The 27,628-nt window shown below is 38.2% G+C and overlaps 1 protein-coding gene across 6 annotated transcripts in view; it reads left to right on the top strand.

The window, feature by feature from the left end:
- LOC117183102 (membralin) overlaps positions 1-27,628 on the top strand; it is a 429,991-nt gene that overhangs the window by 253,450 nt on the left and 148,913 nt on the right. For all 6 annotated transcript variants that reach the window (XR_004468345.1, XM_033376274.1, XM_033376271.1 and 3 more), the window contains one exon: positions 1,197-1,254. Coding sequence is in view for 5 of the 6 variants with exons in the window: in XM_033376274.1 (XP_033232165.1) it covers positions 1,197-1,254 (58 nt within the window). In the remaining variant the exon portion in view is untranslated. The remainder of the gene's footprint in view (positions 1-1,196; positions 1,255-27,628) is intronic.

The raw sequence follows: 27,628 nt of genomic DNA, 5'->3' as shown, positions 1-27,628 counted from the left end.
ATTACCCGGACTCTGCACCGTCGATTGGAACGATTCATAAGTGGTTTACCGAGTTTCGTTGTGGCCGTACGAGCACAGTTGATGCTGAACGACCTGGGCGCCAAAAAGAGGTCACTACACCAGAAAATGTCGAAAAAATCCATGATATGATGTTGAATGATCCCAAAGTGAAACTGAGAGAGGTACCTAATGCTGTAGGCATATCATTGGAACGTGTGGGCAATATCGTGCATTCAGTTTTGGGCATGAAGAAGCTCTGCGAGCGATGAGTGCCGCGTTTGCTCACAGTGGACCAAAAACGAATTCGTGTGACAACTTCCCAGCAGAATTTGGCATTATTTTCGCGTAAGCCGACCGAGTTTTTGCGCCGATTCATAACCATGGATGAAACCTGGATCCACTACTACACTCCTGAGTCAACGCAACAGGCAAAACAGTGGGTTCCACCGGGCCAAAGTGCTCCGAAGCGTCCAAAAACGCAACAATGGGTCGGAAAGGTTATGGCCTCCGTATTTTGGGATGAACATGGCATAATATTCGTGGACTATCTTGAAAAAGGTAAAACCATAATTGGAGCATACTATTCATCATTATTGGACCGATTGAAATTCGAAATCGCCGAAAAACGACCGCATTTGAAGAAGAAAAAACCGCTTTATCATCACGACAATGCGCCTGTTCATTCATGCTTAGTTGCACAAGCAAAATTGCATGAAATCGGCTTCGAATTGGTTCCTCAGCCACCGTATTCGCCAGAACTGGCCCACAGCGACTATTACTTGTTCCCTAACCTGAAGAGATGGCTCACCGGTAAGCGTTTTTACTCAAATGAGGAGCTTATAGCTGAAACTGAGGCGTATTTTGGAGACCTTCCGATCAAGTACTTTTCGGACGGTATCAAAAAGTTAGAAAATCGTTGGACTCGCTGTATCAACCTAAAAGGAGAGTATGTTGAAAAGTAAAACAGACTTTGGCCAAAAAAACGTCTCCGCGTTTCATTTTTCAGGGACTGATCAGACTGCCTAGTAATATATTATTCTGTCGTAATTAAAATTAGGAAATATAAATGGTAGAAATGTTACCGGAAGGTGATTTATGTTTATAATTTAAAGTATATATACTGTATGTACATTAAATTAGTGTCTTAGATCAATTTTTGTCTGATTATTGTAGATTACAAAATTACCTTGTTCTAGACGGTGTCAGTTTCCATGCTACTCCGGTATTCACATCACCAGATCTTCATCTTTATTGGTAAGTAATTTCCATGAAACACAATATTGTAAATGGCTTACAATATGAACCCTGATTTGCCGAAGGATTTTCTTATTTGATATTCGGAAGTACAATCATTGATGCCCTAATTCTGATAGATCGAACATTTTTCCATGACTTGCGGAAAATTGTCAGAAGTGCTATAATTTTCTAGCAAGAATGGCGACGTATTCACACATCCCAATTTCTCGATTTGTTTGTAGATGATTGTGCTTTGTTCACTTTTTCAAATAATATTTTACTCACATGTTTGGTTGCACTTTTTGTTACCAGATTGCGGATAATAATTCAAATCTTAACCTAATTGTTGATCAGTTAAGTAATGCTACCCCAGTAACAAGAAGTTTATTTATATTGCGACTAAAAAATCGTATTAAAACGTTATGACAAGAAATTTACTATGGCATAAGCGAATTCAATAATTTAAGTACAAACATATTCGCAGACGTCAAGATGAGAGGACTCATTTTGAGGTCCTTGATAAATTAAAATTGTTTTGAATTTCGTCGATAGGTCAGATATCTGATCGTCCCGTTGCTCGAGTGCTGAATACAGGGTCTTAAAGCCTCCGTTTAGGTCATGCGCGATAGCGTTGTCGAAATCTTATGCACGAGGCGAGCCGGAAGAGAGTCACTTTTCGTCAGACACCCGACCGTACGTAAAGAAAAACTGTAGTACGTCCTGACGAGTAGTCGGTCTCAGGATATTGTCAATATTGTAAACGGAATATTTCGTCAAAAGTGTAATTGCACTAATACCCAGTGGGATCTATTGAAAATTGTCAACAAGAAACATAAAATTTGAAAATAGAAATATGTTTAAATCAAATTGGAAGACTAATTGACCTGGCGACAGAAATATAAATATCGGGATTATAGAACGCCATGTAAGTAACTAAATTATCCATGAACGTTAATAATTATATATTTGGAATTTGCTTGTAGTATCTTTTAATTATTATTGGTTCTCACCAATAAACACTCCCTGCGCACATGTCCTCTTTCTACATTAACAAAAGTTTATCGACTTTTCCCAGCTAATTGGAGATTCAATTAGGTGGCGCTCAACAGTTTATATTAATTATCTCTTGGTTAAAATGTCGAGCATTGGCAGCTGTGACCCTTGCCGCACCAACTGAAGGAATACATTTTGAAGGACTAAAAATTGTCATTATCACTCGTCAAATCTAACCCCAAAACTTTATTATGTCCAACTTGGTGCGCAACGTAGGGCAAATTGGGTAATATCAACTAAATTATATGCAATTTAAATTTTGTTTAAAATAATAACGTTAATTCTGCGTCGAGCTTATCTGTTGTAATCTTAAGCTTTGAGTGAGTGCATGTGTCATGCTTTTCTCGACTACTATACACGCGGAGCGTGTTTATAAACACAAAGTTGGACTCAGCGAACGTTAAATGCTTATTTTTTTTGGGTAGTTGACTAATTAAAATATTTTCAGTGATTTTAGATTACGTATGAATTTAAGGTGCTTGTAAGTAATATATAAATTTACACGAGTTGTGAATACAGTATTTGAAATTTATTTGACGTATTTAGGGTTAAGAAAACTTATATGTTAATCACCTAGTAAAATTGATTATTAGATATTGTCTGTCAATTCCGCAATGTCCGGGACTTAAAACCTTGTTATCGGTCAGAGTCGATCTATAAAGATCTTACTCTGCTTATTCGACGGAAACAAAAAATTGGATGAAAATACTTTGTTCGTCGGATCATCGTGTTCCATTATGCAATGTTTAATCATTTAAAAGTATTTTATATTGTTTACCGATTTTAGGACTTGCCCTGGTCCTCGTTAACAGCAAATATTATAAGATTGAATTCTAGGTTAGAGGTCATTCGTTATGTCTTGACATAGCCATCTGATACGAATTATTTATTGTTGGAGAATTGAATAACTCAGATCTTATTCTGGTTATTTAATACCGAATTTGGTTATAAAAAGCAAATCAAAGGAGAATTGAAAAAAATCGATTGTTGTCGATTAGCGAAGTTCTTGCCCTGGTTTTCGAACGCTTTAATTTAATTTAAATTATTAGAAGAAATTGTCGGAATTAGGTCTTGCCCTGTCAGTTAACAACACTGAATGAATTTAAAATTTGAAGGTTATGTTTTGATATCTTGCCATAACAATTTGAGAGGGATAAAATATTGGAAAAACATTGGCAAAATAATTGAAATTAAAATTTTTCTAAAAATTTGTTCGAATCCCGAAAACCTTTTTAATTAATTCGAATAAAATTCATATTTTATTCTGGACCACTGATTCAGCAACATTTAAAATGGCTTCAGACTCCACTCTATCTATTTTTGAAGTAAATATAGCGGTTTTACATTAATTCAAGAAATCTTTCTGATCAATTGGATTAATAAAAACTAATTAATAGACTTCTGTGGGTCACATCCTAACTTTTTAATTAATTGTCGATTGAATAATTAATAAATTATTTCGGATTGTCAAAATTACCTAATTTGAATTGATTTCGGCTCGATATTGAAATTGTTCTTTAATGGAAATGTTCTTTTCACTTCCGAGGAGAAAGCCTAACAAAGCTTAATCTCAAAAAGCTGTCGAAGGAAGCTTGTCGGCCGTACTCGACCATGCCATCTCTTTAGAAAAAAAGAAAGGGAGGGGGGCCGACAACGACATAAGCGAGACCGAAACGGAAACGCGGGTATTGATTAATATCGAGCCAATTATTAACACACCTAACACTGGTTTTCCCTTGGGTGCGGGTAGAGGAAGGAGGTGGGGATCGCGTACTACGATTCCTACCCGAGCTGGGTCAGCCACCTCCGACTTAGAACAGAATTATAGTGTCTTGGAACGCAAAATAGAAGCGTTGACAACCCGATTTGATGATGTAATCTCCCAGCAGAGTATTCTGTTAAAGAGGCTACTATCACCGCGTCAAGATAAAAATAGACGAGGTCACATTGCGAATCGCGGTGAACCCCTCCCACATATTTCACGCAATTAGGGTCTTGAAGTGGGAGAAAATTTAACAAGTGTACTCGGCAATAGAAACTTGCCGAGTTGTCTCGCGAATGTCGAGTCAAATTCAAATGCCTTTAGTAGTGATCATCGTCGGAATTCTGATCCACTTTCGAAAAACCCCTCGTGGAGAGGGAGCTCAGGCACGTGCGCTTTGAGAATGAAGACCCAACGATACGGTCTGGAGTTTAAACCGTGGATTCTCGATTTCCTCGCGACAATACATTTTCAAAAAATAGAAACGTGAGCAGTTCCGATTTGGATGTTCAAAACACAGTTCCGCGACTAGATTGCCAATATATTCAAGCAGATAACTGAAGCATGGGTCGCGCTTCTTATCGCTTGAACGTTTCCCGTGGTTTTGCGTTTTCTGGTCGGGATTCGAGCCTTTTGACCGCTTCATGTGGTTGCTCCTAAACCAAATGGTGGGCCCAGGTTTTGCATAAACTACCGAACCTTAACCAAAAAACCATGAAATCAGTGTATCTCATTTACAATATGAGATCTATCTTACCCCAACTCCATCAAGCCAACATAATTTCAACTCTTGATATGAGTTAATTTTTTCACCATATCCCTATGGATGACAAAAACTGAAAGTATACGGTATTTCCAGTGGAGGGAAAGGCATCGCTGGAGTATAATAGGATGCCCTACGGTCTGGCTGGAGCACCTCCGACGTTTCATCAATTGATGGATCTTATAAAAAGAAGATAATAGAAATTGATTTTTGGGAGAAATTTTCTAAACGAATGGTGTGATCAGGTTTTTACGTACCTGGATGACTGGATTGTTGTGGGTCAGGATCTGGATGAACACGGTGCCATTTTATCACTCGTCTTTGAGGTGTTTAAGCTAGATTGCTCTTGAACCGCGAGAAGGGTTTTGCCTGTAAAGAGGTCAAATTTCTCGGGTACCTTGTCGAGGTATTCCATATGAAACCAAATCCCGAGAAAATCCAGCCGATAATTGACTCCCCTATCTCAAAAGATCAGACTCAATTATGAGAGTTCAATGGTTTCGTAAACTGGTACCATAGACATCTAAAAAATGTAGCCAGGATTCAGGGGCAGTGAAATAAATTGACTACATCAAAAGTTCCTTGGAGATTGACCGATGTCGAACAAGAGTCAAGACTCAATTGTCGAGTGGATCGCGCGTGTGAGTAAAATTGATGAACTCCGTCACGAAATCGAAAATCATAACTGGTTACGGTAGAATTGACAGACAAATCTGGTAAAATAGTGGGGAAATACAGCATTTACGATTTAAAAATTCCACTTCGAACGTTGCGCGCTAAGTAATGTACGTTTCCAGCTCGAGGCGGACAGACGAATCATCATCGTATCTCAAATCTGAAAACCGAGATACCGTCCCAGTTCGTCAGCATATGCAACTCTTCCATACATAGCTCTGGTCTCTCCTCCCCAGCATTAGTGTCCTAAGGAACCTTGGAATTGAGGAGACAGCAGGCCGAGCTGGAACAAAAAATGTCGAACCTCAGGCTGGAGATGGCAGCCGAACTGCAGCTTATAAGACCTGAGGAGTTCAACGCTAACATAAAGAACGACGAATCCGAAGGTGCCGTCGATTCGACAAGGCATGGAGTGTTCATTGATGCCTCAGCTCCGTTGCTGCACAAGATCCTCCAAGATGCAAATAAATTCTCGGACACCGGCTATGAATTGAACAGCAGTTATTTGACTGACAAGGCCGACCTCAACTGGGCTACCTCGACGTTCACATAGTCAGAAGCCATTAAGGACGTCGAAAGATTGCTCCGGGAAGTCAGAACTTCGCCTCCGATGGAGAGGAGGTTAACAAGACCAACGAGAATTACATCCGTGTAGTTACACGCCGAGAACCTTCGTCGAAATAGAATACCATCTGCCGGCCATCCGAGCAAAACTACTAGTGAGTCCTGACGAGAAGTCAGTCTCAGCATATTGTCAATATTGTAAACGGAATATTTCGTCGAAAGTGTAATTGTGCCTATACCCAGTGGGGTCTATTAAAAATTGTCATTAAAAAACATGAAATTCGAAAATAGATGGATAATATTCAAGAAATTCATGGAATTTAAGGGCTTTATGGAATTCGTGGCATTCACGGAATTAGTAGAATTTGAGTAAGAATTTTTGTAGGTCTCATGGTCTTTATTTTTAATTGTAAGATCTAACGCAGCGAAAAATGTCTATTAACAATGCAGATTGTTATCAAACATCAAAACCTTATTGAAGTATAATCCTTATTTTTAATTCAGCTATCTATCAATTTCAAAATGCAATATTGATTGGTATCTCGGCAATCAATAAAAATTGATATTACTACCCCTAGTCAGAAGGATCGATACTCTAACTAAATTTTCGAAATATCGATTCGACTACTTATAATCATGGAAACAGTAAAAACATAGCTTAATAAACTAATTGACCCAAACTCATATATTCGTTATTGCTATAAATATCGGCAGACATTATGAAAAACAGTAAGTACAATTAGGAAGACATTAATTACTCATAAAAATAAATAGCTAATTTAATAACATTTTCGCCACATGATCGAGTTATGCACCGAAAAAAAATCACAAATCAATAATAAGTTGACTAGAATGTTGTTTATAACTGAATCGGAAATAATTAATAATGTTTCCAGATTATTAAAGCAACATTTGAGCTTAAAACATTTATATTGAAAAAACCTGCAAAATGGATACCCTGGGCTAAGATACCAATTTAATATTACAAATTAACAGAGTATAATTCAAGGGAATAGCAACCGTGCATGGAGGCACGTGTTTCCAAAAATGGTTTAGTCGACATTTTATCAATATCAGCATTTTGAGCGAACATGGACTTCAGGCAGTCACATACACTCGCGATGCTTCCTCACTCCGTCTATTTTTTCTGGCACGTGTCGCGCCGTGAATTGTCGCCCTAAGGACATAGTTTCAAAAAGGAGAGTCGAAAAGGGAAGATTTTTGTGACGTAAATTACCAAAAATATGTATAGTAGTGCATCGACATCGGAGATGTCCGCAATCCTTCTGCGTGGGGTGAACGGGGAAGTGCTGCAGCCCAGTTCAAGGCTTGATTTACCCTGAGAGTAACTATTAGAACAGGTAAAAAGTTTTGCAGATATTAAAAGTATGTCGTTTTGTAATGTGTGCTCTTTTCCAATTGATCTCTCTCCCCCAATCACTCTATCCCCCTCTGCCTCTTCTTTCCCCCTCTCTTTCTCTCACTCTCCCTCTTCCTCACCCGATCTCGCGGAAGGTGATGAATGTCACGCCAATTAAACTGTTCGTCTTTTGAAGCAAACCAGTTATCCAGCCACTCTCGTACGTTTTCGTACGAAATGAAGCATTGCTCAGCGAGAGCGTGGCCCAGTGATGCGAATACATGGAAAAACGGCGGAGCCCAGTCTGGAGAATAAGTGGCATACACCAGATTTCCCAACTGAATGCCTCGATCGTTTCCCTGTCCCGTTCTGCTGTGTGTGATGGGGGCATTATCGTGAAGAAAAATGACTTTGTGTTGGCTTCTTCGATAATCCGGTCGTTTTCTTGTAATACTCGATATAAATCGATCATTTGCTGTCCGTGGCTATTCGTGTTGGCAGTTTCACCAGGTTTTAGCAGTACATAAAAGATAACACCCTTTTGATCCACCTAACGCACAGCATTGTCTTCTTTCTAAAGCGATTGTGTCTTGCACTGGATGTCGATGGTGTGCCGGGATTCACCCATAATTTAAAACGCTTAGGATTCTCAAAATAAATCAATTTCTCATCACCTGTCACGATTCGATGGAGAAATGACTTTCGTTTGAATCTGTCGAGCAGAATTTTGCAAGTGATTTTCCGATTTTCTCAGTGCTTTTCGTTTAGTTCATGTAGAACCCATTTTCCGACTTTCTGCATCCTTGTCATTGCTTTTTAACGAATGGAGACGGCTTTCTGCGATACATTTAGTTTATCCGTAAGTTCTTGTTGAGTTTGAATAGCGTCTTCATCCAGTAAGGCTTGAAATTCGTTGTCTTCGAACTTTTTCGGTGGTTTTCCACGAACTTCGTTTCTCATATCAAATTTAGCACTTCAATTTTTAAACCACTTGAAACACTGTGTTTTGTCAAGAGCATGTTCACTGTAAGCTTCGACAAGCATTCGACGACATGTTGATGCTTGTAGTAAATACACTGGTACATGATCTAACAATACACGGTCTACCCATCAGCTTACCCAATTTCGTCACTAGTTGCACTCCACTACATCCAGCCATCTTGGTTATCAGCGGCGTATCTAGGGAAAATAGCGCCCATCGCAAGCATCAAAAATTGCACGACCCTGTGCAAAACACCAGACAAATATCTTTTTCTCTACCGATAGAAATCTCAGAGTATATGCTGAAGATTCTTGAGGATCTGAAAAGCGCTGAGAAATTCTCCGCAGTCACTTAGGTAGATATATTTAAAGGTCCAGGTAGCTCGCTAAATTTTTTTGAAGGCTTTAAAATGTCCTTTCCGAAATTGAAATAACAATACAATCATGAACAACAAGCAGAGAGGCTGAAATTAAATTCTCAAGAGTCCTTTGCGAAGTTTTCGGATTAAAATTTAGAAATAGCTTTTTTTTTAATTTCATAGCCCTACCGATAGAAATCTCAGAGGATTCTTAGGCGAAAAAACCTGGCCGGTGTTAATAACACAAAGACTATAAAGAGATGAACCGTTTGCGTGTAAAGGGTAGAGGTTGATAGAATTGTTAATAAGTGAAAAACACTCCCGGATAATATAAAATAGCGTTTATTCTGGATATGTATGAACCTAGATGTTACACATTTAAAAACTGCCCGTAAACGGAATGAATGTACTATTGGAAAGTTAATAAAGCTGATAAAGAAAGTATGAAAAAACACAATAATAAAATAAATTAATCGGTGACAAACACTTGATATAGTTCAAATATAGAGTTCTGGATTCTCCACAATAACTTTTGCACAAATCGCTCACTATGAGATTTTCAGGTTGAAAGTGATTGACAGCTGTCTATTACTTTCCGGGTCGTCGCGCGAACTGACCTCTCCAACCTCTGCCGAGTCCTTCAGGCCCTTGCTCACCCCCTCCCTTCCAATATATTTGGACTTTGGAACTTTCCGCTGAACTAGCTAAAACAGCGTTCAAGTGTCGTAGATATCTTCAATTGCGGGCGACCAAATAAGAAATATTTCTCAACGTCCACAACATTCCCCCTCCTGTAATTCAGGTGCGCCTGCATTACATCCGTTTACCTCCTTGACGAATAATTTGGTCGCAGGTCTTCGATACGTTCCGTACGTGGTCTTGACATCCGCAACTCTCACTCGTCCGTCATCTCCTGGGTAGACTGCAGATATTCGGCCTTTCAGCCACTGGTTCCGTGGTTGCCCGAAGTCTGCAATGATAACCAGGTCTCCAACTATTAGATCTGCTCTGTCTTGGTACCATTTGGTACGCTTGTTGATAGTTGGTAAATACTCGCGAATCCATCGGTTCCAAAATTGATCTGCAAAGTATTGAGCTTTGCGCCACTGCTTCCGAAGGATACAGTCTCGTTGTTCGAAGACTCCGGGTGCGCCATGATTGCGGGGAATTTCGCTGGGTGAAACTCGGAGAAATTGCATCGGTGTCAAGCTCTGTACGTCACTCGGATCGTCCGAGACGTAAGTAAGTGACCGAGAATTCACCGAATATTCGGCCTCATTGAATAAAGTCTGCAAGACCTCTTCCTTCGGAACTTGATCTTTGAGAGTTACTGAGAGTGACCTTTTCACTGACCTCTCCAGTCTTTCCCAGCAGCCACCAATATGTGGACTCATTGGAGATATAAATTTCCACTTTATTCTCTCCTTGGCTGCTCTGCGTTGAAGTTCTTCGCCTTGTATTTCAGCTATTGCCTCCCTCAATTTTCGTTCGCCTCCGACAAAGTTGGTTCCATTGTCAGACATGATGAGTTTCGGCTTCCCTCTTCTGCTCATCATTCTGCGTAGTGCCATAATCATCGAGTCTGCCGATAATGAGTGAGCTATTTCCAGGTGTACTGCTCTGTAAGCTAAACACGTGAACAAAACACCGTAGCGTTTTTCTCTTCTTCGACCGATCGCCACTTGGTATGGACCAAAATAATCAACTCCTACGTTTGTAAAAGGATACTGCGATCCATCGGTTCTTACGATCGGAAGCTTCGTTTCTTGCAATCCTGACAAGAATTCCAGGTACTCTTTACTGCTGTTCGGGCCTTCAGGATCCAATATAACTGCTTCAAATCGTTGAGCACTCTCTCTCTTCCATGGTGACCTGCCTGAAGATGAAAATGGTATATCATGAGACGTACCGCAGGGTGTTTTCCTTCTAGGATCACGGGGTGCCTCGTAGCATGGCTTACAGCACTGTTTTCTCTGATACGACCATCCATTCGTATGAGACCGTCCGATCCCATCATCGGCGAAAGCTGGTATAATCGTGAAGAAGAAGCCAGATCCTTCTTTTTTCTCAACATTTCACATTCTTCCGGGAAACTATCTGCCTGTGTCATCTTGAGAATTTCCAATTCCGCTTGCTGCACCTCAGGAACTGTCAGAGTCATGTCTGCAATATCTTTGGCGTCTTGGGAACGTTGCCAGTTTCTCCATTTTTTTGCGGCGAATTTGGTCCAAGCCCAGGTGCGAATCAGCCGATGCCATTTCGAAAACCTGGAAAAATCAATCAGAACATCGAAATTTACCTTCTGTGACAGGGTGCCACAGAACTCTTTCTTCAAATCAAGGGTCTCTTCCTGTTGCTGCTCTGAGAGAAAAACTTGTGGCCACTCAGACTCGTCTCTCAGGAGAAATTCCGGTCCAGAACCACCTGTTCGTGGACTTTATTTCCAAAGGATAATTGTCTCTGGTGGCTTCGTCGGCAACGTTCTCGTTAGTAGGTACCCATCGCCATTCATTTTGAGCTGTCGATTCCAAAATTTCTCCAATTCGATGAGCGACGAACGTTTGGTACTTACGTGCGTCTGATCGAATCCACCTGAAAACTGTCTGAGAGTCGGTCCACATGAACTTTCTTCCAATGGATATGCTGTGCTCTGAGCTAATAAAATTCGCCAAGCTGCTGCCCATAACCACTGCCTGCAGTTCCAATCTTGGAATCGTCATCGGTTTTAGTGGCGCTACTCTACTTTTCGACATAACTAAGGTCGCCCGAAATCCATTCTCCCCCTCCAGTCGCAGGAAGGCAACGGCTGCGAAGGCTTGCTGACTGGCATCGCAGAAAACATGTAGCTGGACATCCTGCACTGCTCCCATATCTGAAACATAAGAACGAGGAAAGCGCAGCGCAGCTGCACTGTCAAGAGAGTGCAACCAAGTTCTCCACTTTTCACACAAGTTCTCTTGTAGTGGTTGATCCCAGTCGGCACCAGATCTCCAGATGTCTTGCATCAGAATTTTAGCTTTGATGGACATCACTACTAGCAAATCCAATAGGTCGAAAACCGACATTATGAGTTTGAGAACATCCCTCTTGGTCGGTGACTTCTCTGCCGTGACGACTCCCTTGTCAAGTTTTGGAAACTCGGTGGTGAACGTGAAGATATCGCTGTCGGGTACCCAGATCACTCCCAGCACTCGTTGATAATCTTCACTGCTGAAAGATAGCTGACTGCAACCTGTTGCAATTGCGTCCTGGGGAAGAGATTCACGTACTTCCTTCGAGTTTGTCACCCAGTTCCGAATCTCGAAACCACCTTTCTGATGTATGAAAGACACTTCTTTGGTTCGTTGAATGGCTTCCGTCGTAGTGTCCAGACTGTCTAAGTAATCATCCATGTAGTGTTTCTGTGTGATGGATCGATAAGCATTTGGAAACTCATTTTCAAATTCTTTTGCATTTCTATTCCGAATTTCTTGGGCTACGTAAGGTGACGACACTGCCCCAAAAATCATGACTTGCATTTCGAATACGAATATCTCATTCGTGTCCTTATCTCGACCCAGGATTCTTTGGCTGCATCGATCTTCTTGCCGAATACGAACCTGATGAAACATCTCCTTCAGATCGCCTCCAATGGCGATCGCCCGCTATCGTTTAAGCTCACACCATAAGACATCGCAGCTGCATCGAATACCAGGCGCATTTTCCCCGGTTTGTTTGCATTAAATACTGCAAAGTGTGGTAAATACCATGTTCTTGCAGGTGATTGTGCAGCTTCATTCTCAGGCTGATGTCATCCTTTTCTGTCCGATGATAAAACATTACGTACTCCGGTTCGGCTCTGTCTATTTTGCACTTCCCGTGCACAACCCAGCCTAAAGCAGTGAGAGAGGTCATGGGAGAATTTCCAGGGCCGGAAATTGATTTGCGAGCTACTAGCAATTCACTGTGATCTTCTCCGATCAAGATTCTAGGTTGCGCATGCAGTATATCTGACAAAGGTAATCCTCGGAGATGCTGCCAGACATCAGTGTCGATTTTTACTGTGGATCACGGTAAATTCAGTGTATTCTGTGCCTGTACGTCAGTAAGTGTGAAATCTCTGTCTGAAGGACCTCGAATTGTCAGATTTACCTGTCGTGACGTTGGTTCACTTAGGGTAACTCCGTTCGTCCACTCAGCCACTAAAGGTGCGAACTTACCTCTCAAACCCAGTTTTCGAGCTAACTCTGCGTCAATTACCGTGACTAATGAACCACAATCCAGATAAGCATATGTGTCGATTTCTCCAGCTGGACCCTTCAGAACTACGGGCAAAACATTCATAAAAACGTGACGTTTCCGACGATGTACAACGTTTATATGAACCTTTTCCGGGAACTCTTCTTCATCGGTCTTCTGTGAGACTGTTTCTGTCGATCTTTGCCCATCCGTGTGCAACAATGGATGATGTCGTTTCGGACAGCCGTCTTTGTTGCATCGTCGTCTTCTGCAGTCTCTGATAGAATGCAAAGTTTTCAGGCAGGAAAAACACAACCGCTTTTTTGTTGCCCAATTCCAACGTTCAGCTACATTCACGTCCTTTATAGTTTCACACTTTGATACATGATGGTCCTTTTCACAGTAAACACACTTCATTGATTCATTGTTCATGTCCAAAACCGCACCAATCACCGCGCCTTTTTTCATTTTTGACTCTAATTTATGTACACTAGGGTCGTACACCTTACTCACTAAATTAGCTTGCCTTCGTATCCACTGTGCGAACACTGCGATATTTGAAACATCTGTTTCCTGTTCACAAACAGCAGCCCATTGCAACTTTTGAGCGAGAGGCAACTTTGCAACCAATAGGTCTAAAAACATGAGATTGTTCAAATACTGAGGCCTTCCTAGCGCTTGGACTGTGGCTACAAAATTGGAGACAGAATCTGAAAATAATAGCACTGATTGGAGACGGTTCTCCTTGATTTCTAGGTAACTAGTGATGTTACACATTAAATCTTTAATAACATACTCCGGTCGACCAAAGCGTCGCTCCAGAGTTTCTATCACCTCGTCTTCCCGGCCAGTCATCAGCAGTGCTCTCACTGCTTCCAAAGCTACTCCTTTCAGGCACTTTTGAAGGCGATTGATATTCTCGTTCGCTGAGAATCCGCATGCCTCTGTCGATTTCTTATAAATGCTGAAAAAAAGTGGCCATTCTCTTACCTCTCCACTGAAGCTGGGTAAGTCTTTCGTCATTGCCTGTCGGGCACGGTATTTTTCAAAGCTTGTCACTTCTGTTGTCGTCCGGGTTTGTCTGTTCATCTTCATTGTTGTTCCCTTCTGACTCCTTCATGCTAGAACTTTTGATTTCATCAAATTTTTTGAGTCTTCAGATTTTCTCGAACGCTGATCTTCACTTTCTTCCACATCAGCTTCTTCGAGTTTTGCAAGTTGTGAATGCAGTTTAAGGATTGCTTTCTTTCGTTCAAGCCGCTTTCGTTCCGCTTCTTCTTCGAGACGATCTAATTCTTCGGCTTGACGGAGTTCACGACGTTTGCGAGCAATTGAGCTTGAAACGGAAATTTCTGAAGTAATACGTTTTGACCCTGGTTCGGATACTGACCGGTGGGAATGTTCACTCAGGCGCTCGGATTCAGCTCGTCTTTCATGATGCAATTGTACTTGCCCGGCTGTCAGTTTGCCGGCTCTAAGATCAGCTGATTTCGGGCGTGCCTGTTCTGTTTGTGAAGAGCGGCGGTCATTCCCCCTCTTGTCCGTCTAGAAGTTCCCCCACGCCGGCCCCCTCGACCCTTTTGCTGACTGCCGACATAGCCCTAGCTCTGTGGAGACAAGCCCTTATTCTCACGAGAATTTTTCCGATTTTCTGGATCAGATCTGATTGGGGTGCTCGTCTCCCCAAGCTCCGCTCCTGGTCCACGAGTCCCGTTAGTTTGCGATGAAGCTTGCTCAACGACGGTACGGTCGACACTTTCACTTTCAGATCTACTACCCGTTTCGCTATTGTTAGCCCTTTTAGGCTCGTCCCTGTCCATAGCGTCTTTACGCACAACACTTTCTTTGTCACTCATCCTTGCACAATTTCACTGTAATCCAATTTGCACACACTTTACACACTATTTGATTCAAATCCAAATCCACCGCGAATAAGATCTGGATCGAAGGACCATTTGTTAATAACACAAAGACTATAAAGAGATGAACCGTTTGCGTGTAAAGGGTAGGAGTTGATAGAATTGTTAATAAGTGAAAAACACTCCCGGATAATATAAAATAGCGTTTATTATGGATATGTATGAACCTAGATGTTACACATTTAAAAACTGCTCGTAAATGGAATGAATGTACTATTGGAAAGTTAATAAAGCTTAAAATTGATGAAATCTTTCAATACCATGAATTCTATGGATTCCATGAATCACCGAATTCTTTGAATTGTAATAATAAATTTATTTGTTTGAATGCCATGAATTCCAGGAATTCCTTGAATTTTAGCAATTCCTTGAATTCCTTGAATTATATCAATTCCTTGAATTCCATAAGTTTCTCGAATTTCATGAATTCCTTGAATTCCGTTGTACAATAAGAATAATTTCGCTTTAAATAATTGTAATTTTTTACTAGCTTGCAAATGTTATGTAAAATCAACTATAGTACTATATATCACATTTTTAACTTTCAATATGTATTCCTTCTTTCTTTTTGTCGTAGCGTATCGACGGAAAAAGTTGCTTATATTAGCTCCACTTTAGGGCGATATGAAGTCTGAGATCACTGAATCAGACAGTGATGAAAGATTCCATTCTTGTTCATTGAATTTAAATAAATGTTATATTCATTTCCTTCGAGACGAGATAAAATGAACATTTCATTAAAATCAATATTTTCTGATTCTTTGTGAAAAACTAAAAAGAGAATGGTCAATACAAAAATTGGATTGAGTGCATAATTACCAAGAAAATTAGTAATGAAAGATTTAACAATAAAAAATATGCATTAGGTAGCCAACATCCCATGTGCCATCGCTGAGAGTGTGTGAGAATACAAGTTTGGATCCACCTGAATGTAGAATTCATCTGAATTCTTAGAATTCCCCAGAATTCTCCCGAGTTCTACAGAAATTAATTAAAATTTTTTGAATTACTCCCTTTGAATTCTGCAAAATTCTCTTACAATATGAGTCTGCAGTTCGCAACGCTTACAAAAAAACGGAAAAATTGTAATATTGGAAAAGAAAAAATGTTTTTCCTGAATGTGTCAGTATTCTGTGCCAAAAATACCATAAAAAAGTTTCATCCCTCTAGTGCATGTGGAACCCACCCAAAATCAACCCTCAAAGTTAAAAAAACATTTTTCCTTTTCAAAACTGGCTATTTTCATAGAATTTTTTTTACTTTGGGGGTTGATTTGCGGTGGGTTTCAGGAAAAAAATTTTTCCTTTTCCAATATTTCATTTTTTTCGTTTTTTTATACGTTGCGATCTTCAGACGAAAATACGGAACTGGCTTTGATAGACATTTTCAATCGTCTTTCTCCAACGTTTTTTAAGTGGTTTTTATTTCGGAAAATAGTGAGTTACATTAGGTAGATACTTTCAATCGTCTTTGATACAAATTTCTAAGTATTTAAAATTAACATTCTTGGTTTTTAATTTGGAAAATAATGAATTTGCTTGGATAGATATTTTCAGTCGTCTTTCAAACAAACTCAGTATTTTTGGACGGTAGTTTCCAAATAAGCGTGTTCCTTTTTGATGGGAGGCGCTTACAAAAAAAATTATAAGTATTTAAAATTAACATTCTTGTTTTTTATTTCGGAAAATAGTTCAATAATTTTAATAGAAAATTTCAATCCTCTTTTTTCTCAAGTTCTTTCAGTATCTGTTCAACAGGAAAATCCAAACAAGCGTGTTCTTTTTTAACGGGGAGCTTTTAGGATCTTTCGAAAAATTGCTAAGTAATTTTGAACTACAACACTTCTTTCTATAACCGGAAATAATGAATTACCTTCGATTAATTCTCTTTTGGAGAAAATAAGGAGCTAAATTTGATAGACATTTTTATTCTGTCTATCGTTCTTGATGTTTCAAATATTGCTCGAATTGACGTCCGCCAATCGTCAAACAGGCCGTAGCCCGTCGGGTCAGACCCTACGGGGCCCTCTGGATAATTTCCAGCATCAGAGACGCCCATCCTTGAAGAAGCCTTTGGCTCAGATTAAACTTTCTACTGTTTCTAATCGAAAACTATGTCTATTTTAAGAAAGCTTTAATGAAATCTAATGAATGTAATTTTAAAGTTTCACGAAATTTACAACAGTTCACGTGTTAAACTTTCTTCCGTATTTTAATTTCAAGTTGACCTTGGTGGCGACTGAATGTAATCAGCTGCTCTTTGGTTTGGTGCTTTGTATCATATCCAACGATTCCCAAATTGCTGATTGATGAACTCTAAAACAGTTCTCGCTCGGTATGCAGGGCAGCCATCGTGTTGAAAAATTAAATCTTGAATCATGTTTAGGGGGACATCTGCAAGCATAGCAGGAAGAGTCAAAAATTAAAAGAATAAATAAATAGATTTCAAGAAGACAGATTTTATAATAATTTATCTTTTTTAGCCTAATACTTACATTACAAGTTCTTTTCAAAATCAGTTTTTCGAAAACTGTTGCCTGGGTTCTTTCGAAAATGATTTAAAATGCTCTCCTTTCTCATGGATATTTCGTTGCCCACCACAACTTTTTTTTTTAGCGGAGCTCAGTTTTAAAAATATTAATGTTTGAAAATTGCGGCTAGCTTCACTGATTCGCTAGTATCAGTCACACGGCACGTGTCTTATCCAGCGGGGCACAATAGGGGGAAAATGGACAAAATTCGCTAGCCGTCACAAATCTTTACCGATCCGAATGAAATCCCGAACCCAAATATCTCAAGCCCACAAATCCTTAGCCCACAAATCCCAAGCCTACGAAATCCAATTCCACGACATCTAATTCCACAAAATCCCTAGCTAAGCTAGCAAATTTTGTCCCTTTTTCCCCCACTGTACGGCGCTGGCCTGGTGGTAGCGTGGCTGTTTGCGACTCCGCTGTTGTGGGGTTCGAATCTTTTGAATATAATTTTTTCTACATAATAAACAGTTCGAATTATTGCCATTATTCATTTTAATTAATTAATAATAAATTGCTAATTAATAATTAATAAAAATTATTTATTAATATTATGAGAATATATATGATGAATTATTAATAATTATTGATGATTCCATTTTTATCTTCCTTTTCTTTTTTCTCTTCATTATTTGCGTGGTTGCTCTTGATAACACGTGTGTGCTTTTAAAGTGACAAAATCATCTGATGTTATATAAATTCTGCTGGTTGTAGTGGAGAAACATAAAAAAAAATATTTTTCAGATAAAAGATTCGAACCCCGCAGCAGCGGAAATTCAAGCAGGCACGCCAACACCAGGCCAGCGCTGCTTGGTGAGAGAAGTACCGGGTGACTGATACTATTGAATCAGTGAAAATGGGCCGCAATTTTCAAAAATCAATATTTTCAAAACTGTGCTCCATTAAAAAAAAGCCGTGACACGGGCCGAATGGAATTCGATAGACTTTCGAATTATAGTCACGCGACTTTGACTTGAATTTCAACCCTCAGGCCTTCCTTTTGTAAGCCATCAAAGTACTGATTCAGAGACACCGTATGCTTTCAGTTTAGCTTACGACAGATTATGATTGTCTCGATCGAATGCCTGTGCTAGATCAGAATAGATTGGTCCACTTTATTGCTGAAATCCATACATTGTGTTATACATTCTCTATAAACTGTGAGGTTTGTAACGGTAGATCGATTTATACGAAAGCCGTGTTGCTCGTCAGCAAGTATTTTATCAAAGGAGTTCTGGAGGCGATCGGCAACAATATTATCGAGAAGATTAAAAGCAACGTTCAGTATGAATATATAGGTGTATAATTGATTACTTGCTGTCGAGGGCCAGCTTTGTGTATTTGGATTACTAGAGCAACCTTCCAACATCTTGGAAATTCGCCACTTTTAAGTAATTTTAAAAATATTATACATAGTGGTTCCGAAAGGACAGAGCCACATTCAATAAAGAAACTACCCGAGTCGAAAAATGGATTCTCTGTTAATCATCCATAATGCTGATTGAATCCTCTGTTGGTTCTATTCAGTCCTCGACATTTTCGTTTCATGCTCTTAGGTCTTATGTAGTTTTCTATTGATTCTCCTTTGTCTCTTTGAAATTTTTGTACGCTTTTCTAAGCTCTCATTCGAACCTACTAGTATTTAAAGACCTCTTTTTATTCTCATTTAACCTCTTTAAAATTTGTATAGTACAGTTTTACAGTAATACAATTGAAACTGATGCGTGCGCATGCCAATGCTCGATACGCATTGGTCTATTCGGAAATAGAAAAGAAGCAGACGACTCACGCGGAACAATCATGCAGCGTTGAGCGTCAACGTCATTTAGTCTTCTCACGTGTTTTTTTTTTACAAATTATTGGCCATGCGCAAAAATTACGATCTTCTTTGGTGGCCGAATGTAAAATTTCGAATGTCAGTGTGATATTGCACATTTTTCTATTCTATTTAAGGTCTGATTCTTTCACTAAGCTTCAGCCCGCACGCGTGCATTGGCTTTACATCCTCTAATTCCGTTAACAAATATATTTTTATTCATTATTTTTGATAGAAACATTGAGTAAAAAAAAGTTTGCGCAGTTAAAAGAGTTCTACACAAAATGTATTCACTCATTTATGACATCTTGTACAATTTCCGAGAGAAATAGTAAAATTCAATACATATTTCTTTCTTTAATTTGCAGTTACAGCAGAGTGGCCAATTCATTTAACTGTACAAATCTGTTTTTAACTATATTATAAATTGCTTTTCCATGCAAGAATTCAAAATCAGAACAGAGTTGTCGTTTGCCATTTAGATTTATTCTTCAAGTTTTGCACATTATTGTAAATCTAACTTTGCATAGACATTAAATTATCACAGAATGATAGAAAAAGTGATTAAAGACGTTTTTTTAATTTCTATGATTCATTTATATATAAAATTTAAAAGAAACAAGTTGAAGGACTAAGAACGTATGGGAAATTTATCTGAAAAGGGGCAAACCTCACCTTTTTTCTTGTTTGTAAATGTTTTTTACAAGCCTTTGTTTATATAAAAAGATATTTCATAAGTTTTTTTGAGGGCTCCCTGATATTCCTGGTCAAGTGAATTTTTTTTCTTCATAAATATTGAATTTTTCATTTTTTTCGGTTACGATATTAACTGAAGTTCACTGAAGTTAGCAAACAATTGTTTTTAATCAATTTCGAATTCGAGCATGTAAGAATCATTCAAAATAATTTTTAGCGACATGCGTGCGAGGCAAGGAAGGCTAGACTATAAAATCGAGCGGCTTAGAGGTAAGGTGTGGATGATTGTTAGTTTTTAAGATGTAGTTGTAAAAAAATTCTGTAAAAGATGGAAGTGTAAGCTAGGCAATTTTTTAAGGCCAGCAGGCCGAAAAATAAACGTTTATCTATGTATCTAAGAAACTAATTGGGGCAAATTGAGAAGAATTCGCTAGGAGCCCCATGAATCTTGCTTTGCGATAATTGAGAATTTCTACAACTTTATATGAAAAATATGTCTAGGATTTGCTGGGAGAGTATAAAATATTTTCATTAATCTAAATCTATAAATTCAAGATCAAGAAATGCTTTCCGGAATCCTCAGAAAGACTTCACTTACAGCTGGAATAAATCTCAAGATCAAAATAAGATGGGATGGGCTGAATAAATAAGTTTCAGAACAAAAATTACTATATTTTCTTTAAAATATTAAAAGCGCTATGGTATTTATAATTCTTTAAATAACAGCACACGTAATTTGCAATGCACTTGTTTTTGGCAACTCTTCTTGATTTGTTAAAAATTATAATAAAGAATGTAAATATTGATCGTATTTTTTGCATATGTGAGATTGGAATGAATTTCGATAATTATTAGCATTTTAATATTGTTTAAGAAAAATTAGGAAGAGATATCGACCCCGGTGCTCTTACTCTCGTTTAGGTACTAGGCAGTCTGATAAGTACCTGAAAATTCTAAGAGATGGTATTAGTATTCACTAATGTGAACCATTTTCGTCGAGCTTGATCCTTCAAATGACGCCTGTAAAAACTTCAGCCATTTATGTTTACGCATTTACAAGTTACAGCACTGAGAAGCGACTAACCTCCGAGTTTTTTTTAATATAGGAAAATCTGAGTTTCGAGTTTTGATCAAGCACTACTAGCTTCGCAAGAAAACGATATCCGAGACCAAGGCCAAGCTGGATAAGTATTTCCTGGACTCTGCACCGTCGATTGGAACGATTCATAAGTGGTTTACCGAGTTTTGTTGTGGCCGTACGAGCACAGTTGATGCTGAACGGTCTGGGCGCCCAAAAAGAGGTCACTACACCAGAAAATGTCGAAAGAATCCATGATATGATGTTGAATGATCCCAAAGTGAAATTGAGAGAGGTAGCTAATGCTGTAGGCATATCATTGGAACGTGTGGGCAATGTCGTGCATTCGGTTTTGGGCATGAAGAAGCTCTGCGCGCGATAGGTGCCGCGTTTGCTCACAGTGGACCAAAAACGAATTCGTGGGACAACTTCCCAGCAAAATTTGGCATTATTTTCGCGTAAGCCGACCGAGTTTTTGCGCCGATTTATAACCATGGATGAAACCTGGATCCAGTACTACACTCCTGAGTCATCGCAACAGGCAAAACAGTGGGTTCCACCGGGCCAAAGTGCTCCGAAGCGTCCAAAAACGCAAAAATGGGTCGGAAAGGTTATGGCCTCCGTATTTTGGGATGCACATGGTATAATATTCGTGGACTATCTTGAAAAAGGTAAAGCCATAACCGGAGCATACTATTCATCAATATTGGACCGATTGAAAATCGAGATCGCCGAAAAACGACCGCATTTGAAGAAGAAAAAACCGCTTTATCATCACGACAATGCGCCTGTTCATTCATGCTTCGTTGCTCAAGCAAAATTGCATGAAATCGGCTTCGAATTGGTTCCTCAGCCACCGTATTCACCATACCTGGCCCCCAGCGACTATTACTTGTTCCCTAAAGAAAATCGTTGGACACGCTGTATCGACCTAAAAGGAGAGTATGTTGAAAAATAAAACCAACTTTGGCCAAAAAAACGTCTCCGTGTTTCATTTTTCAGGGACTTATCAGACTGCCTAGTATTTCTTATTATTCAATAAAATCGCATTATATATTTTTTTTAAATTTTAAATAAAATGTTTCATTGGTGTTATATTTCTCTATGCTTATTAATGATTATTTATTGAAGACATTAAAATTAAAATTTTTCTTATTTCAAAAAAAGGCGCGCTCTACTACGCATGCGCATTAGAGTAAGGAAGATCCCATGGAGAACTAACGAGAATTCAAAGAGGATCTTACGAAGTCCTCTGTTAATCCTCAAATTATGCAGAATTGGAAATTTCCACACGTTTCCAGGATTAACAGAGGACAAGCATTGCATTAAAATAAATTTTCAATTTATCCTCCTAAAGTCTCTATGGCGAGAGAATTCAGAAGATTAAGGGAGGATCTATAGTTCGACTCGGGAATGATTCATACCATCAAGTCCAGCCCCTTTATGTGGGTTCAAATTCATTATTTTGTCGTAAATTAACTGCGAGCATATTTCTAAACTTGACAAACCTACGTTATAATCATAGTCGAGTGATATATTCTCTGGATCGCTAATGATGTATACTGATTTGAAGTAATCAGGAAACGCATCCACAGTTTCCTTGCCATCACTCGTCTCCCTGCCATTAAGAGTCATATTATTCGGAACAGGTGATTTACTATTTTTATATTTAAGAAATCGCCAGAAGATCCCTAAATTGTCCTCTATATCGTCATCTATTTTTTAAATATATATTTAGAACCCAAGGATTCGTTTAAATTATTGCATATGTGACTAAATGAGCTGAATACCTCATATTTTGCTAGTGTTTGGTTTCGTTTATACTTTTTGCGACCCCTATTTTTCGACAAGATTAATTGTATGAATTCTAAATTGATTTATCTATGGTATGTTACTATACAAACTTTTTTTGGTAAAACAACTTTATTTATTATGAAATTAATATGGTAGCAGAAGTGCTCGACCGCTATTTCAATGTGATCAATTGTTCCTTCAGTGGACCAGTTTACCAATGCGTGTATTCTAAAATTTTTTTGATAGTTTGCGTTCTGGAAATATTGACTAGCTATGCTGTTGATTGTGGTCACATGGTTTAGGTAGACATCTAGTTAGTCTGCGGGAGGAATGTAAACAGAGCTAATGATATAATCAATGTGAAATACATTAACACTATCAAAAATCTGCTGTGCTGAGATTTCAGAAATAGACACCTGATTACAGCACAATGTATCACTTACTGCGATTAAGACTCCATCTCCTCTTTTACATGTACTATTATTTGGCGATCTATCTTTACGAAAAATGTTGTATTTATTTTGGCCTAGTGCGGCGTCGCTTATTCCTGGATGTAATAAAATTTACGCTAATATAATAATATCCCACGATGTTGATTAGACTGATGTAGCATTTCCTCAATCATTTAATTCTGTACCTTAGCCCCTTACCCCTCACCTGCTCGCGCAGATGACGTAGGTGCATCTGCTGGTACTTCTTTCAGTTTTTTCTTGTTTTGACATTAAATATCAATGATCCTTGGAGTCCCATTAAAGAATCTGATAGTTTTGTTAGTTTGTCCTCTAGCATTAAGATCTTTTAATTTGATCCTCAGTTTTTCTAGAAGATTCCTTTGCAGTAAGTTCTGATCAGCGTGAAAGGTATAAGGGCCCTCGTATTTTTGATTTTAGGCGCAAGAGCTTGATGAAAGAGCTTGTATCTTGAAATGCAACTTTGATTGGCCTACACTTTACTTCAGATTTCTTGCCCAACCTGTAAATTTTTATTCCGTCTGATGACATCTCGGCTTTTTCAAATATATCCAGTAGATTTGATTCATCCTCAGCGATTCTCAATTCTGGGTTCGAAGACTTCCGCTACTACTTTGTGAGGTTTACGTATAGAATTCGAGTTTTCAATATCAGTGAGACTTGCCTCGACATTGTCAAGTCCTGTTTAGATGTTTGTCCCGGATGTGTCGGTAGTTTGTTGACGTTCTGAAACAGGGTCTATTTTTCTGGTGATTTCTTAGATAGATGCGTTAAAGTCGTTTTTTTTTCTTCGTGAGTTTAACCTTTATATATTCCAGCTTTTTCTCTAGTAATTTTACCATAATAGCCTCTATTGATTCACTGGGTGCATTTTTAATTGGTAAGTTAGGTCTAAACGAGCAACATTTTGATATTACACCTTCAGGACTAATTTTATATCTCGTTGCATACCTTTCATGAACGAGTGTACCGCATCTAGTGCATTTAACATCTGTGCGTGGAACATCTCCGCAGTGTCGACAGGAACGTCCTTCCCTCACGTTTTCAACAGCGGGTGGGATTTTCTTTGACTTGGATATTGTAAATAAAAGTTCTCGTATTGATAGAACTATAGATATGGACCCTCGAAAAACCGCTGGCTTTACACGCTCAAAAAATGTTTTCAAAACAGTTTGTGGCAAACTCTCGAACCACTAAAAAATACTACAAATTTTCATTGTTAATTTAACCCTCACGACGGCAAGCTAAAATCGTGACGTGAAAAGGTAATTCGGGCCTGTAAGGCCTGCTCTAATTCAAACTTATTTTTCCAGCAAGACTACAGAAAAACCAAAGAAGTTTGATCATTTTTATTTATAAGTATAATTAATCCCAGCTCGATTTTCGCTAGACATTTGCAAACAGGTTTTTTTATGTCTGTTCTTTTCATAACTTGCGTCGTTTTTTCACAATTTTTTTAATGTTATTTTTCACTAATAAAACAAATAGTACACGTCCTATCACGAAGTGATTCTTAACGCAATTTTAGATCTTTTTTGGAATAACAATTTTTGTTAATTCACCTTTTTTGTATCCTACATAGTTTGAGCACAAACTGGAATTTTTGATTTTTAATTATTTTTTGTGCAATCAAAATTTGAATTTCGATTTTAGAAGAGTATCTACAAATTTGTAGTGACAATTTTGCGGGGATTTTAAAAATCAATGTTTTTCTTCTCTGGACTTTTTTCATATCGTGCGTTATTTGGCTTAAAATTTTGAATTTCGGTTGATTAAAAATTTTTTGAAAATACTATAACTCTGAGAATTTTCTTCTTATCAAAAAAAGTTATCAGGATAAATTTCTCGACCATTTTAATACTATAAACATCCGTACATAGAATTTTCAAATTAAAAAAAAAGTCGTCTCAAAAATTTGCAAAATGCGCTAATTTTTTGAATTTTTATCCAAAAAGGCTGGTTATCGAACTCGTCCTTTCTTTCAGGACCTAAAATAAGTTTGGATTCATTGAAAAACTGTGGTGTCAAATTTCGGACACTTCTAATACTCTCTCAATCATAAATGATGAGAATATAAAAAATCTGTTTTCCTCAAATTTCACACCCTATTCTCTAGCACTAACTTTTGCTGTTAAAATAATATTGACTTTTAAACTTTTCATATATTTAATCTAATCATTTCTCCATCCAAAGCATCGTTAAAACCAGTTCCTATTTGTTTCAACTTCTCAAATTTTTAGATTTTCTGATTTTAGAATATCACTTGTTGTTCACATATATATGTGTGTATATATTTCATTGTCAGTGTTTTGTATGCATTCTTCATTATTTTGATAAGCTGTCTGCATTCCTTGGAATTATTTTTTAAATAATACACTGAAATGTTTACTGAATAATTAAAAATTTTTCTAAAATTCAACATCAAACACTAGGTAAATTGCACTAAATATTTAAGTCAATTTTCCACTGAATGCTGCACACTAATTAGTAGATAATGTACACTAAACTCACGTTCAACTGTATATTATTATATTGCTTTCAATTAGTCTACCAAATAGCTTGGAGGTTTAATATGAATTGCGGTACCCATTAAAAAATCTGAGTTATGTATTTAATAATGTATATAGAACCAACTGGAAGAAAGTATAGACTATAGGTGGAGTTTAAGTTCGGCCGATGGCTGTTTATACTTGTCTTCTTCTTTTTTTAATAAAACATTCCTTAGCAATTCAACCTTATATATTTGCGAAAAAAAAGAAATTTTAACATTATATATTTTGCATAGAAATGGACAACAAATGTAAGCGTAACGTTGTTTAGTCTTTAATTTGATCAGCCAATTCCTCGTTCATACCAAACAGGCAATACCGTCAAGGGATTTGTTCTTAAAAATATAAAAGAGATTACGTCAGATGAGTGACACATAACACTTCTATAATGTACTTGTTAAAGACCCAGCAACATTACACTTACGTTTTTTGTCAAATTCTATGAAAAATATATAACGCTAACATTTCGTTTGTCGACAAATATCAAAGTGGAAGAGGGGGTTAAGAAATTTCTGATTGAAAAATCAAGCTCGCTTGTTAGACAAATGATTTATAAATTTTAAAAACAGCATTCCAATGCAATTATCACATCCTTTAAAATATAAAAGCTGATATAACTTCATAATGAATTCATCAATTTAAATACCATCCATTTTAATCTCGAACCTTCTTAATGTGATACTGATATGAACCGTGTTTATTATCCTGGAACAGAATCATGTCAGTAACATGTTGGTAACAGAAATCTGTGCTTAGAAACGGCCCAGCCTAACTACTTATTTCGGGTATATCCGTCGCAACTCCCTTATATGGTCTTTATACATCTTATTCTTTTAATTTTCCTTCCTTGTAATGTTCTTGTCGGCTGGTACCGAAAATTCGATAACGAACATTATTCGTTTCTCGAAGTCAAGGAGAGCTTTTTCAGGCCTTGAGTGCGCGACAGAAACAATTGGCGAGAATCTATACTTCAAATATATGCGGCATTTTTTACTCTCGTCAATTTATTTGATTTCCCTGGAATGATGGGAATATTTTGGCTCAAAATGTGGCGACGGTATGTTAAGGTGGAAATGACACCGGCTTGACACGATATAACGAAACCATCCGTGTCCCACTTCCATCCGGGTGATTTGAAGAAAGCAAGCGCTGGTTCAAACGATATTGATTGATCATTCACACTTCTGTAGACGATACCTTGCATCCTCTGGTCGAGGCGCTTTTCATGGAAGATTTTCTACTATGCTTTCTTGATCTAGAGATTTATGAGTGAGCGCTTGCCCTGGACAATGCTTGATGCATTTTACTTAGCCCTGATATTGAAGTGAAGGCCAAATATCTTAGCAGCTTCCTCCATTTCTTTTTACAGAAACGCTCCTTTGCATACTTCTTAGTGTTTGCTGACACATTTAAAAAGACAGTCTCGTCGATTTACGAGTATATGTGCTATACCGAGAATAATCCTGGTGTGAAGACATTCGAGAATTAGTATTCCGCGACAACCTTAACGGCGTGAGATGTAAAGTCATGGAACAGACGACTTGAGGTACATGCTTCTGTTCACGTGCATAACCTTTCGTGAAAAGCCAAGATAGTGGCAATAGTGTCAGAAAAATATGTGTGGAAGAATCTTTGAGCCTTCCAACAGACAAATGATAATCTATAGGAGTTTGAATCGAAAACTTTCCGGTACTCAATTCAGCCCATCGATAGGATGCATTGGTAAGATGATGCGCCTTTGATGACGCATCTGTCGACAAAATGGGTTTACGGGACATTCTGCTATGCGTTTCTTTGAGTCG

The sequence above is a fragment of the Belonocnema kinseyi genome, chromosome 2 (genome assembly GCF_010883055.1).
Source record: "Belonocnema kinseyi isolate 2016_QV_RU_SX_M_011 chromosome 2, B_treatae_v1, whole genome shotgun sequence".
Lineage (NCBI taxonomy): Eukaryota > Metazoa > Arthropoda > Insecta > Hymenoptera > Cynipidae > Belonocnema > Belonocnema kinseyi.
The sequence above is the reverse complement of the archived record's forward strand: the minus strand, read 5'-3'. Positions and strand labels throughout refer to the sequence as shown.